The 14,478-nt window shown below is 42.9% G+C and overlaps 1 protein-coding gene across 1 annotated transcript; it reads left to right on the top strand.

Annotated features, from left to right (window-relative positions):
• The first annotated feature begins 4,095 nt into the window (after positions 1 to 4,095).
• Positions 4,096 to 14,478, top strand: LOC119026359 (macrophage receptor MARCO-like). The gene is made up of 14 exons (XM_037110673.1): positions 4,096 to 4,290; positions 5,932 to 6,030; positions 6,125 to 6,291; positions 6,768 to 6,805; positions 7,121 to 7,200; positions 7,982 to 8,044; positions 8,406 to 8,486; positions 10,091 to 10,177; positions 10,323 to 10,367; positions 10,467 to 10,547; positions 10,814 to 10,849; positions 11,205 to 11,243; positions 11,430 to 11,594; positions 14,107 to 14,478. Exons 1-14 carry the CDS (start codon positions 4,188 to 4,190, stop codon positions 14,235 to 14,237), a joined length of 1,215 nt encoding a protein of 404 aa, XP_036966568.1. The 5' UTR covers positions 4,096 to 4,187; the 3' UTR covers positions 14,238 to 14,478.

The raw sequence follows: 14,478 nt of genomic DNA, 5'->3' as shown, positions 1-14,478 counted from the left end.
TGCTGATGAGGCTGAAGACAGAGCAGCATCACACACTGGTTTATTATCAGCGACTTTTTATTTCACAGGTGGAGTCAGAGTGGATCAGAACATGTAACACAATGTACATTTCCATATCTAAAACCATGTAAAAGACAATTAGAGAGGAAACCTTCTTGTTTCTGCTTATTTTCTGTTCTCTGTCGAGCACATTTACAAACTTTATTTATCTTCCACTGCTTCATGCAGAATGATGATCTGGTCTAGTCATGTTATTTAGTACCTGCTATCTTTTTATTTCAGCTGAATGTCAGAATCCCTCTGGATTGATGGCAGTAGACTCAGATCACCTGTTGTGTAGGTGAGGAGACATCTTTCTGTGACACTGATCCCAGTCCTGTGCAGACTCATGCTTGTGAATTCCAATCTTGTCCCTTTGTTCCTGGAATTCCCAGTTAAACTGCGAGGGACATGTATAATCCATAGTTTGAAGGAGTTCATCCCTCAGTTCATCAATATTGGTAACATCTTGGCAGTTCAGTAACCAGCTGGGCATTATCTAGCGTTCTATTTTGGCTGAGCAAGAATCATGAACAGAACATCAAGAACAGAAAAAGAATCCAGACAAACACTATGATTCTGACATTGAATTCACTGAATACCTGTATATCTCAATTAATCTCTGGGTTAGTGAAAAGGGGAAAGTTAGCTATGTCAATATGTTAGGGTGAGATGCAGAGTGTGGTACCTGCAATGATATTGTTATTTCTGGAGTGTCCAAGAGTGTTTGTGTTAACTCGTTAGACTTCAATGCTGATTACTTCAAGTGGTAGTCAGACTTATTTTGGTGGACTTATAATTTGGTTCTCCAAGCAGTTTTTTCTGCGGAAAGGTGCCACAAATGTTGAAGTCCAAATGACTGTATCATGGTTTTTGTGGTTATGGTTATTGTTAACGGTCAGTACAGGGTTGGATCAAGTTATTAGTTACCAGAAGCTAACTCTGTGGCTCGTGGAGTTTAAGTTTTGCTTGTTCAGGGCTCTAATGCTCTGAGTAGCTGGATGCAGAAGGGAATTCTGAGACGCTGTCACTATCTAAGGAATTATGACTGTGCATTGAACCGTGGTCAGAGAAGCTGTGGTAATCATCTGAGTGGTATGCTGGCTGGTCATAATTGTGGGCCAAGATTTCTGCATAAGGCCTTCTACAACTCCTTTTGTCTGCATGCCTATCACGACAGAATTGGTGGATGTGGTGGTTACACTCAGTGTCCCTATGCATCTTTTTGTCATACGCCTTTGGTCTGTTGGGAGGGTGACGTTTGAGGCAGGAGGTTTCTGAGACGCTGCTGTGTTTGAGCAGACAGGCTCAGGTGTCTTACCACTGGACTTGAAAGTTACAACAGCTTCCCAAATCACCTTTGTCATCTTCCTTGTCTCATTCAGTGGGAGGTATTCTTGATACATCCTAATTGCAATGTGGGTGCGTACACATGAGTGAAAAACAAAGACTTGAAGATAGGGTTCTCTTCTAAGCCTTTGTGCATTCTTGTCCTGAAAGTAAGCATGCCTCAAATGCATGTAATAATCTCTGGGATGCTCACGATGCGGACGTTTAACTTGGATGGCTACAACCATTGCTGTGGCTTCATCAGTAGTAGAGGAGAATTCTTCTTTCAATGCATGACAATGCTCTCTGTAGTCATTTCTGACACTGGGAGGTTGTGATTGTATGAATTTGCGTACAGCTTTAGAGCTGGTCTTCCACACAAGTCTAACTTTCTCATGTGTTTCAGTGTATCTTGAAGGGTCAGGCAAAAGGAGATGCTGAGGGAGAAAAGGATCAACATCATAATAATAAATAATTTCTCAGACTGTGTTAGCTGTTTGTGAAATATTGTGCTCGCGTGTTATGTTCACTCACATTCTGTGCATCTCTTGGGGGCTAAGTCTCCCCTGTCCTTAAAACCTAGTGACGCCCCTGCCTTCCATCAAGGGAGGAGTGTGAATCGGTGTAACCAGAATCACATTGCCTGAATGACTATGGCGGGAAGAGAAGTCCTGACATAGGCCTTAACAGCTCCTTCTTGTGTGAACAAAGATCTAACTCTGCTGAATCCAGGTAATCTAAATAGTGCATGGCTTTCTTATTAGCCATGAACTCCATGGAGGAGACTAGAATTATGCGGTCTAAGGAGTTCTAACTCCTGTTCTAGGGTTATTTTGCTCTGAACAGCAAGGCTGGTTTGCCTGTGGAAGCTCAAAAGCAAACATCTTAACAATTGGCCTGTGGATGCTGTCTGTGCATCACACCTGTCCTTAATGTGAAACTCTTGCCAAAAAGCAACCCAGGCTTCATTTGTGACTGTATGCAAGTCAAACCTTCGTGTAAAAGCATAATTACAATGAAAGAGGCACTTTTAAGATTTACTGTAGTTTCGTTTTTGGGCAATCTTATGAGTGCCCCTGCACTCCATTGAAAATTAGCTTGCCCGAAAACTAAATTTAAAAGTGCATAACTTTGTTTAACAAACCTTAGACATGCTCTAACTGGAATGCAGGGTAGTAACAAACAGAGCATTGTCTCTTAAAGGCTGAAACATGTGGTAGTAGCAGCTGAAGTACAAAACTCCTGTTTCACAGGGCTGGTAGCACACTGTGGCTCTATCTCTGGCTCTACTTCTTGCTCAGACTGAAATGCAAGGCAGTAACAGCCAGACATGAACTTATTTGTTTCACAGGGCTGGTATTATGCTGTGATTAACACGACTAACACCTAAATTGTCATAATTTCTATAGAGCACTTTCAACTTGAATCGATAGCAGCAACAGATTTTGGTTTATCAAATGGTTTATGAATTTGATAAATAAATTCTCATCACACTGCAATTATTTGTGGGCACAATCAACGTCTACTTCTGTAGTAGACTAATGGGGTTAAATGTAAAGACTTTTGGCTAAAGAGTTCAAGATGTGAATCTCAAATTTTAGCACTGTCCAAATAATACTGAAATTGATATTACACATTTATGAATGTCTGCTAACAGGACACTGCCTCACACGGGGCACCATTATTGTGAGCCTTACATAACACAAAACACAGTTAACTAGTGTTTATGAAACATTAAAGGGGAGTTTAAGGTTGAATTACTAGGAGTAAAAATCGATGATTATCAGTGATAATTATTAATTATGATAAATAGTATGATCCGATTTACATTAGATCACCTCGGGGCACCACCCTTGAAGATGGGAATTTTATTAACTTAATAACTACAACCAAATTTACCATTACAGCTGTATTGGTTGAGGGATTTTGGAGTTCTTGACAGTGTAGAGGTTGGCAACCTCATTTGTAACTATTTCAATATTGTATTTAAGAATAATTGCAATAAAACAATATCTTAAAATAATAACATTTTTTTGCAGCCTCATGTTCTTGTTCTTTAAATGGTCCCACTTGTTACTGGCCTGCTGGGGCTTGACCTTCCCCTGCAGGCCCGTTGTTTCCAGAACTGCTCTGAACACAGAGAGAAACAAGAGAAAAGGTAAACACAAGATCACATTAACACAGGGATGCAAAGATTTACAAAAGGTGAGATCAGGACTGACAAATGGGCTATTTATTATTTATTATTGCCTTACTCCCATCCAACTGCGGCGGAATGTTTTTGTGAGGGAATGTTCGTTCTGATGATGATGAAGCTCTCTGTTTGCTCCCTAAAACAAAATGAAGTGTGTTTTAGTGAAAAAAACAATGATGTTGTGTTATGTCAACAGACAAAAGGGTTCTAATATAGCAAAAATATGAACATCATGAAGATAATCCTAAACTTTAACGTTTAACTAGATTTTACAGTTTTACAGTCTGGGAATGAAGCAGGGATCACAGCCAAGTCAAGAAGATTAACTACAAGCCATAAAACAGGCACAATCACATAAAGAAATGACAGAATAACATCAATAAAGTTTGTAAGAAAAGAATCCTGTCTGGTTTCTTCAGCACAAATTAATCAGCAGACATGATCATTCAAATTGTACTTTATATTTAATCACAATAATAATTTGCATTTCTGCTTCTTGGGTGTGTTGCAGCTGAATTTTGTCTACCTCAGCTTAATATCAGATGCAGTTCCTTCCTCTGTTTCAATTGGTGTGCGGTATTAAAGTCCTTGAGGCAGAAACTGAAGGTGACTCTGAACTCTGCAGATGATGGAGACAACATTGAGCAACAGTTTCTCTTCCACCCAAAATAAGCCGCTGTTTGACATGCCACCAAGCCGGAGAGATCTCTACAGCTTCCAGCCTGATGGTGAGAAAATTATAGAACGTATTAGAGCACAAAAAAGGAGTTTCCATTAAGAAGAGAATAAGAATGATTTGATATTTTATTGTAGAAAAGTTGAAAAATACAAGTGTTACCTATAATACACAACATTATAAAATGTTTAAAATGTAATTTAATGTTTATTTTCAGAATCTGGTTTGTGCAGTTTAATCAATTTTAATCCAATTTAACAACCAAATTTAAATCATTTTTGCATTTATTCTATATCTCAATCAATTTCTTTCCTACTTTACGTTTACTCTTTCTGTTTCCCTCTTCCCTTTTTAAGTTCTCCTCGATGCCACAAGCAATGTAACTGAAAATAAACATACAGAACAGAAACTGGGTATTTGTGGTTAAAAACATCAAGTGTATGATTAGTCATGGCAGAAAGGGACATTCTTTAAACAGGATGCACTCGTTAAGTAACACTGAGCCTTCATCTTCATGGGATCTGTGTTGTTATAAATCATAATTCACAAAGAAGTTTTTACTTAGAGAGCATCACCACCACCCTAAAGAAACATCAGCAGCTGTTGAACCTGAGAGTTACTGAAGTGACAGTCAGGACCAGCAGGTGGCTGCAAAGTTTCATCCGTCCTGTCTGAGAGGCTTCCTGAGATAATCAGAGGGTCCTGCTGTAAATGTCTCCTCGAATTAAAGCCACTGCACCAACATTTTAAAGCTTTTTAACAGAGTTTATAACAAGTAGGAAGACAGAAAACACAGCTGCGCATAGGTGAGATCAGGAATGAGGCTTCATAATAAATAAAAGGACTCACAAAATAAACATATAGCAAATAACAGCAACACAGTTTTTATCAGATGAGATGGGAGTGAGAATTTTCTTATAAGAAGCACCTTTAAGTTGGTGGCATTAATAACGGGAAAAACATTTTTTGTCATTTTTATATCAGTGTGTAATGTTTACTTCAAGCTCGCACATGTATAGTAACTTTTATTTAAATCAAATGACTTTAAAACATTGAAACAAACAAATGTACAAAGTAGTGCAAGAAGAGATAGTACATTCAGTTTTACCACTTTGTAAATGTCTCTCCTGAACAAATCTGCTGCTAACACCTACTAATGCTGCACAGTTACTATTTCTGCTGTTACTGCAACAACACTGCAACTTTGATGCGAAAGCTAATTATGCTACCACTGTTACTGCCACGACTGCTTCTACTACAGTTATCACTTCTTCTACAGCCTCTGTGAGACTGGGCTGTTGCAACAGCTCCAAATAATGAAACATCTCATATAATCTACCTATTCTTCTAAGATTAAATTCAAATAATCTATGTAAAAACAATCATCTTCAACTTCCCGTCACCCTGCTGCCTCTCATCCACCCCCATTTCACCTCTCAGTCACAGTCTCTGGTGTCACTTTCTTGACTTTACTGCAGACAAAAAGAAACCGTCTCCATCTCCTCACAGGTTTTTATTTTATTTTATCGTGATGGACAGCTGACATTTACACTCGGAGCTTTGAAAATTTATAAAAGCGTTTGTATCAGCTGGATGAACTGGGCGACTTTTCGTCTCCTGAAATGACTTTTTTTCTCTTCCTGGATGTTCATTGAGGGAGGCTGATCACATCCTGCTGCTTTACATGTTTCAGATCTGAAGCCAGCGAGGCCCAGAAGACCGTGGTGTTTATACATTATCATTATTTACCTCATCCTGCAGACCGCCCTCAACGCCTTCCTGGTTTATAAAGGTAACTGCATCTTATTTTTAGATGTAACATATTGAAGAGATGGGTCGTGAATTCAATTACTGATAGCATGTTTTTTTTTCCTTCTTTGTCTCAGTTTTCACGTTGCAGTCTTCAGTGTCTGGCCCCCGAACACAGAGGCTGACGTCCAATGACATTTCTCTGGGTGGAGAAGATGATGACAATGTCCTCCAGACTCTGCTCCGAAACAACAGTCAGGAAACCAAGACCCTGAGGAGCCACCTGTGGACACTGCAGAGCCAGGTCCTCACATTTAACTCAACATTATCTTTATTTAACTCTTACAGGCACAGCTCAGCACAGATATCCATTCTCCCCACAAGATGAAAAACCCTAACCCTAACCCTAACCCTCACAACCAGAATCTGGTTATAGCTTGAAAAACATATCAACAAACTGCTGTTAGCATTTAGCCAAAAAACACACAAAGCCAATAGACTGACTTTACGTTGGTATTCTTGTTTAACTTTGGACTGAGCCCGAACCCAGTATATATGCTAAGCAAGGCCAACCACATCCTAACTCTCACTACTTACCTAACACACATTCTTAGACTGGTATTGGAATTTAAAATAAGCAGCAGTAAATGTAACAGGCTTCATGATCACTTCTTCCATTAACAGCATCAGAAGTCACATACTCTCACTCTAAAGCTGCTTGCGATTGACAGCACTGCTTTAACATGATGTTCTAGTTTCTGTTTTTTGCCTTGACAACAGGTCCAGAGCATGTGTGGAGAGGAGGGTCAGCTGGACCGGCTGAGATCGGACCTAAAGCTTCTCAACATCCACCTAAGATCGGACCTGGAGCTTCTTAACACCAGCACCCACAACATAGAGGTCAAACTGAGATCGGACCTAAAGCTTCTTAACACCAGCACCCACAACATAGAGGTCAAACTGAGATCGGACCTAAAGCTTCTCAACACCAGCACCCACAACAAGGAGGACAAACTGAGATCAGACCTCGAACTGCTCAACACCAGCTTGAGAACAGACCTGGAGCTTCTGACCACTAGCACCCACAACATGGAGGACAAACTGAGATCGGACCTGGTGCTTCTCAACACCAGCTTGAGATCGGACCTGGAGCTTCTCACCACTAGCACCCACAACATGGAAGACAGACTGACAAACATCAGCCACAAAGCAGGTGGGATAAAAATCTGAAGTCTTTGTTAATCAAGTAAAGAAATAGAGAAACAGACAGAGTGTGTGTGTGTATGTGTGTTTATGTGTGTTTTTGTGTCTGCATTTGCCTGTGTGTGTGTGTGTGTGTGTGTGTGTGTGTGTGTGTGTGTAGCCCCCTCTTTGATGGGTAGACGTTGCTGGAGGCCCCTATTTGGAATTTCTTAAAAAAAAAGTTAAAGAAGGCATCTTAAGTGTCATCATGGTAAAAGACCTTAACAGATCATTTTCTATTCTATTTTTGTTTTTCAAAATGACCACAGACAGAGGTCCCCTCTTAGAGGGTGGAGACATGTAGTCCCCTGTTTGTAATATTGACTTGTGTGTGTGTGTGTATGTGTGTGTTTGTTTTTACCAGCAGTAAACTCAGCAGTTATTCTGGGCTAACAAGACCAGATTCCCATCTAAATGAATATGGAGAGAACCAGATTGTCACCGAGACACAGAAGCTGTTCATGTGTTGAATTAAGTTCAGTGACTTTGCCCCAAAATAAGATTTTAAATGCTTTTTTTTCTTTTTAGTGTGGGTATAAGCATTTAGTTGTGATGGTTCAGATTAATGGGCTAAAGAATGAGGTCCTCTCAAGTGAAGCAAGACAAACTTGGGGGAGAACATTTTGGCTGATAGTCACAGCTAAGTTTAAGAAAACAACTTGGACTGAATTCAAAGGACAGAGTTTAAGTGTGTGTGTGTGTGTGTGTGTGTGTGTGTGTGTGTGTGTGTGTGTGTGTGTGTGTGTCTTCAGGACTTCCTGGTCCTCCAGGTAGAGATGGACCATCAGGTGCACCAGGACTGAAAGGCCCCAAAGGTGAGTCAACCTGAAGCATTTAAGATGAAGTTGAAGGTGATTAAAGGTTTAACATCCAAAGACTTCCTCAACTACAACAAGCTACATTTCTGTCAAAGTATCTTAACTATTGCAAATTTGTAATTCTGGACGTTTGTTGACTCTGTTCAGCTGTGACTGAAAAATATTAATTAGTCATCAGTTTACATTTACTAAAGCACTGTACTTAATTCATTTAAGTGTTTCAAAATATCGTACTTTTTACTTTACTTCTGTACATTTCTTTAATTTACAGCCAACATCATCACTGTTAGTTTTCAAAAATCAGCTATAAATCATCATAAAGTGATCAGTGGTTAAGTACCTGTATTCTTCTTTTCAGGTGACAGTGGTGTCGTTGGACCTCAAGGACCAAAAGGGGACCAAGGACTGAAAGGAGAACAAGGAACACCAGGAGCTGCTGGTCAGATGAGTTTCATTATGTTTATTAGTATAAAAATGTTCTTGTTGTTGTGAGTTGGAAGCATGTTGTCATGCAAAAATCTCCAAAATGACAAATTGACTGCAGCCAGAAACTTTGAAATTACAATGATGGTCGGATTTTCACATATCTGATGGCTCTTGAATGAAACATGTGTCACAAACTAGTCCTTTCCAGTTTATTTTTGCCAAACCTTTGCTGGGACAGGCAGATTCAAATTGTCGCTGTTTTAAGCTTAGATTTGTGTAATTGTCTCTGACAAAGGTGTTCATCACAGGTGAGTCATTCAAGAACTGTTGGATATATGACAATCCAACGATCATTGCTCATGTTTCTGGATGATAAATTATGTCATTTTGATAATTTAATGAAAACATGTCTTCCAGCTCACCAGCGATTTGTGGGCATCAGAGGGTTAACCTGTACAGTCATTTTGTTGATTTTTGTTAGTGGATGTCATGATCATAAAAAAAATGTTTTTATCGACAGCTCAGCAGCTTGTTAACAACCACAAAGGAGAAATACATAAGAAAAAGTTGTGGCAGGGTGGCACTGAAGGGGAGAAATCCTGAAAATGTGTTCCTCATACTGACCTCATATTATTTTCACTATAACAGAATCGTGACCACTGTTGGTTTCATATCATCTTGACTTTCTTCATGGGGAGTAGAAATGTATCAGCAGATGTGAAGAAACAGTTTCTGTTCCATCTTTAACTTCTTCAGTAAATCTGCTGACACACTGCCATTCCACCCAATGGATGTATTTGGATTAGATTAGATTAGATTAGATGGGTTTTATTTGTCTCACAATGGGAAAATGTATTTGTTACAACATCTCAAGAGGCACAAGAACAAGGAAAAACACTCAGACATCAGATCTATGGTGGGTTTCAGAGTCTGCTGGTGGAGCTGCTCCAGACTTCCACAGTCTGGTGCAGGGGGTGAGAGGTATTTGTATTTTTCAATGTCTATGTCCATGTCCAAACCCTGGATGTTCACTGGTGTGATCTGTGGTGTCATTCTCTGGAAAATTGATCACCATCTCCTTTGTTTTACTGGTGGTTACGCAGGTGGTTGCACAGGTGGTCATCAACAAAGTCATTGATGACCCCCTGTATTCCTGTTTGTTCCCCCTGGACACACATCCAAAGATGGCTGTGTCATCGGAGGTGACAGTTCACAGTGTTGTGACTGAAGTTTGATGTGTAGAGGGTGAAAAGGAAGGGAGAGAGAATCGTACCCTGGGGTGCCCCCATACTGCATAATACCACATCTGAGACACAGTCCTGGAGTCACATACTGTGGCCTGTTAGTGAGACAGTCTGTAGTCCATACAGCCAGGTGTTGGTCAACTCCCTCACCTTCCAGCTACCATGTAAGTGTTGCCAGCTGTGTTGTATTGAAAGCTCTGGAGAAGTCAAACAACATGACCCTCACAGTGCGTCCAGTGTTCTCCAGGTTTGTTAGAGTTCTGAGCAGCAGGTAGATGACTGCATCATCCACCCTAATTACATTTGAAATAAAGATGTGAGTCCCCAAAAATGACAAAATCATCACTCTGATTGTGTGTTTGTATGAATACAGGTCCCAGCGGTCCAGCTGGGCCCCGTGGAAACCCAGGAGCTCAGGGACTGGGTGCAAAGGGAGCAAAGGGAGACACTGGATCCCAAGGTAAGAGTCTGGATATTCGTTGAAGATTTCATACCACCAAAGTGGAAATAATTCTTTAATTTCTTACACTGTTTCAGAGATCAAATTATCTGTGATGGAACAGCAGCCAGGTTTCATGTCTGACTTCTGAATCTTGTCCTTTCAGGTTCTCGTGGAGACAAAGGTGACAGGGGGAGCGCTGGAGAAAAAGGTGCCTAAAGAATCTGTCATGCTGTGTGTGTGAACATGTACTCATCAGTCATGTGTGAGCGACTAAATTCATTTCTGTTGATTTGTTGTTCACCACCAGGATCTGCTGGGGTTCCTGGAGCTCGTGGATCTGATGGACGAAAAGGAGACCCGGGGAGCATCGGTCCACGGGGACCTCCAGGTCAGCTGCACACTGTTATGTGTATTTACTAAGTATCATGACATTTACATGCCAGGAATAAGTTTCCAACCTTATCTGTGAATCCAGCCACAACTTTATTTATCAAGTGCACCCACTGTATTCATGGGTTCACTCAAGTACAGCTTGAAAGAACAAACATTGAAGTGGACTGTTTATAAGTCACTTAAATACACTGAAATTGAATTATGCTGACATTCTGGTTTCCACTCAGTTTGTTTCATCAGATCCCATTTTCTTGTCACCAGGTGTCGCGGGACCTCCTGGTGCCAAAGGAGCTCAAGGTGAGTGTGTGTTCAAGTTACTGGAAACTTGATTTAGAATCTTGCTTCTTCTACATGTGATGAACCATTCAAAGCATTTAAAGTTACAGAAAACCTCAAAGAACATCTGAAATGAAACATGAACTCTCTAAGTTGCATGTTTTGTGATGGACGGCAGCTCTGTGTTTCACTCTGTGTGTGTTTGAGGCAGAAAGAACAACAGATGAGTTTATTTAACAAGAAAATCAGTTTAATGTTTCATCCATAGAAAAAACTGCAACATTAAAACATGTGTGGGTAACAAACAGTATCTGCAGAATCATTCTGTCAGTGTCAGTGTCAAATTTTAAATGTTTTCCCTCCACATTTCCTCCAGGACCTCAAGGACCAAAAGGAGCCATTGCAGATTTAAAGAGTAAGTCTGTACGGGACTGATGTGGTCAAAGAGAAGGAAGCTTCAACCTGGAGGCTCGTGTAGAGAGACATCGGAGCTGTTTCTGAATCATTCAAAGCAGTGCCCATGTCGGGGAGTCTTAGGGGAGCTGCAGCTGAATGAACTGGTTCCTGTACTTGTTTCGTAGCTGCTCCTTTATCCCCACAGTGATCGTACGTCTGGTGCCAAGTGGACGGCGAGGTCGAGTGGAGGTGAGACGCAACGGCGTCTGGGGCACCGTGTGTGACGACAGCTTCGACACCAATGATGGGACGGTGATCTGTCGGATGCTGGGCTACACCAGAGCTTCTTCTGTCTTCACAGAGGGAGCAGGTAAGAAGTCTGCTGCTGAAGCTCTTTATGTTGATGGGTATCAGAAAACATAAAAAAATGTCTACAGATGAAATAAAAACAGTGGATGTGATATTACAGCCAGTGAAAAGTTCCAAAAATATCCATCCATCCATCCATCCATTTTCTTCAGCTTATCCGGGGCTGGGTCGCGGGGGCAGCTGCCTGAGCAGGGACACCCAGACTTCCCTCACCCCGGACACTTCCCCTAGCTCCTCCGGGAGGATCCCAAGTCGTTCCCAGGCCAGCCGAGCGACATAGTCACTCCAGAGTGTCCTGGGTCTTCCTCGGGGTCTCCTCCTAGTGGGGCATGCCAGGATCACCTCCCGAGGAAGGCATCCAGGGGGCATCCAATATAGATGCCCGAGCCACCTCAGCTGGCTCCTCTCGATGTGGAGGAGCAGCGGCTCTACTCCGAGCTCCTCCCGGGTGACAGAGCTCCTCACCATATCTCTAAGGGAGTGCCCCGCCACCCTGCGGAGGAAACTAATTTCAGCCGCTTGTATCCGGGATCTTATTCTTTCGGTCATGACCCAAAGTTCTTGACCATAGGTGAGGGTAGGAACGTAGATTGACCGGTAAATCGAGAGCTTCGCCTTTCGACTCAGCACTCTCTTCACCACGACAGACCGGTATGACGACTGCATTACTGCGGCCGCTGCACCGATCCACCTGTCAATCTCACACTCCATCCTTCCCTCACTCGTGAACAAGACCCCAAGATACTTGAACTCCTCCACTTGAGGCAAGAACTCTCCCCCAACCTGGAGGGGACAAGCCACCTTTTTCCGGTCGAAAACCATGGCATCAGACTTGGACTTGTCAACCAAGACAGCCCCACAACATCCAGAGACGTGAGGTACTCAGGGTGGATCTCATCCACCCCCGGTGCTTTGCCACCGAGGAGCTTCCCAACTATCTCAGTGACTTTGGCTTGGGTGATGAATGAATCCACCTCTGAGTCCCCAGCCCCTGCTTCCTCTATGGAAGGTGTATCAGTGGGATTGAGGAGATCCTCGAAGTACTCCTTCCACCACCCGACGATATCCCCAGTCGAGGTCAACAGCTCCCCACCCCTACCATAAACAGTGCTGGTGGGGACCTGCTTCCCCCTCCTGAGGCGCTGGATAGTTTGCCAGAATTTCCTTGAGGCTGACCGATAGTCCTCCTCCATGGCCCCCCTGAACTTTTCCCAGACCTGTGTTTTTGCTTCCGTGACCGCCCGTGCCGCAGCACGCTTAGCCTGCTGGTACCCGTCAGCTGCCTCAGGAGTCCCCCAAGCCAGCCATGCTCGATAGGACTCCTTCTTCAGCTTGATAGCATCTCTTACTTCTGGTGTCCACCACCGGGTTTGGGGATTGCCACCACGACAGGCACCGGAGACCTTACGGCCACAGCTCTGAACAGCCGTGTCAACAATGGAAGTGGAGAACATGGTCCATTTGGACTCAATGTCCCCAGCCTCCTTCGGGATCTGGTCAAAGCTCTCCCGGAGGTGGGAGTTGAAGACCTCCCAATCACACCCCTCCAGGTAACACTGTCGCTGCCTACGTGAGCGTTGAAGTGCCACAGTAGAACGATGGAGTCCCCGGTTGGAGCACTCTCCAGTACCCCTCCCAGGGACTCCAAGAAGAACGGGTACTCTACACTGCTGTTCGGCCCGTAAGCCAAAACAACAGTGAGAGACCTATCCCCGGCCCAAAGGCGCAGGGAAACGATCTTCTCGTTCACTGGGGAAAACTGTAACACATGGCGGCTGAGCTGAGGAGGTATAAGCAAGCCCACACCAGCTCGCTACCTCTCACCGCAGGCAACTCCAGAGTGGAAGAGAGTCCAACCTCTCTCAGGGAGTTGGGTTCCAGAGCCCAGGCTGTGCGTAGAGGTGAGCCCGACTATCTCTAGCCGGTACCGCTAGGCTCCAGGGTGGGGCCCCGGTAACGCCATTCTGGGCGACGTGAACGTCCTTGTTATTCTACTTATCATCGAGGGCGCTGGAACCGCTCTTAGTCTGACCCGTCACCTAGGATCTGTTTGCCTTGGGAGACCCTACCAGGGACATTAAGCCCCAGACAACATAGCTCCTAGGATCATTCGGGTACTCAAACCCCTCCACCATGATAAGATGGCGGTTCAGTGGAGGAGTTCCAAAAATAATTTAATAAAAAAAAAAAATCACAAGGAAATTACCTTTTTTACTAACTTCTAGATGTGACAGAACTACCATAATACAACACAGAACCAACATTTGGTTGCAAGAAAGTGAAAACTAGTGGAGATATTAATTTCTGAAAATGACTTCCTGTTATTAATTTGATAACTGTGAACATTCATCAGTGCCTGTTTAACTACAGGTTCCTGCAGGTCCCATGAATTTAATAGAGGTTTGTATGTATTTCAAGACAGTCCCTGACGTGAACTGGGAGAAGTTCTGGATTTTGGGTGAGTTGGTGTTGAATGACCCAGTCTGACTCTTAACACTGCTGTTCTTCTGCAGGGTCCGGTCAGATCTGGCTGGATGACCTGGAATGCACAGGATCAGAGTGGAGCATCTTCAACTGCCCTAATTCTGGAGTCGGTACCCACAACTGTGGACATGATGAGGACGCCGGAGTGGAGTGTGTCTAGAATGGCACCAACAAAGAAGAACGGTGTCTGAGCTGTTGATGGGTTGACTGGCAGGCTCAGTCTCACGGGGGAAATAAGTCACAGAGCTGCACTGCTGCTAATGATGTTCACAGCTGGTTCTTATTACATATTCATAAAACACAGCATTTTAAATGCATTCAGCCCAGTTTCACTTTGTAACCAAACACATTAGCTTCAATGAATGTAGACAAAATATCCTGCAAATAAAACTTTGTGGAAT

This window comes from Acanthopagrus latus, chromosome 9, assembly GCF_904848185.1.
Source record: "Acanthopagrus latus isolate v.2019 chromosome 9, fAcaLat1.1, whole genome shotgun sequence".
In the NCBI taxonomy this organism is placed as follows: Eukaryota; Metazoa; Chordata; class Actinopteri; order Spariformes; family Sparidae; genus Acanthopagrus; species Acanthopagrus latus.
This window is presented reverse-complemented; position numbering and strand designations above follow the sequence as displayed.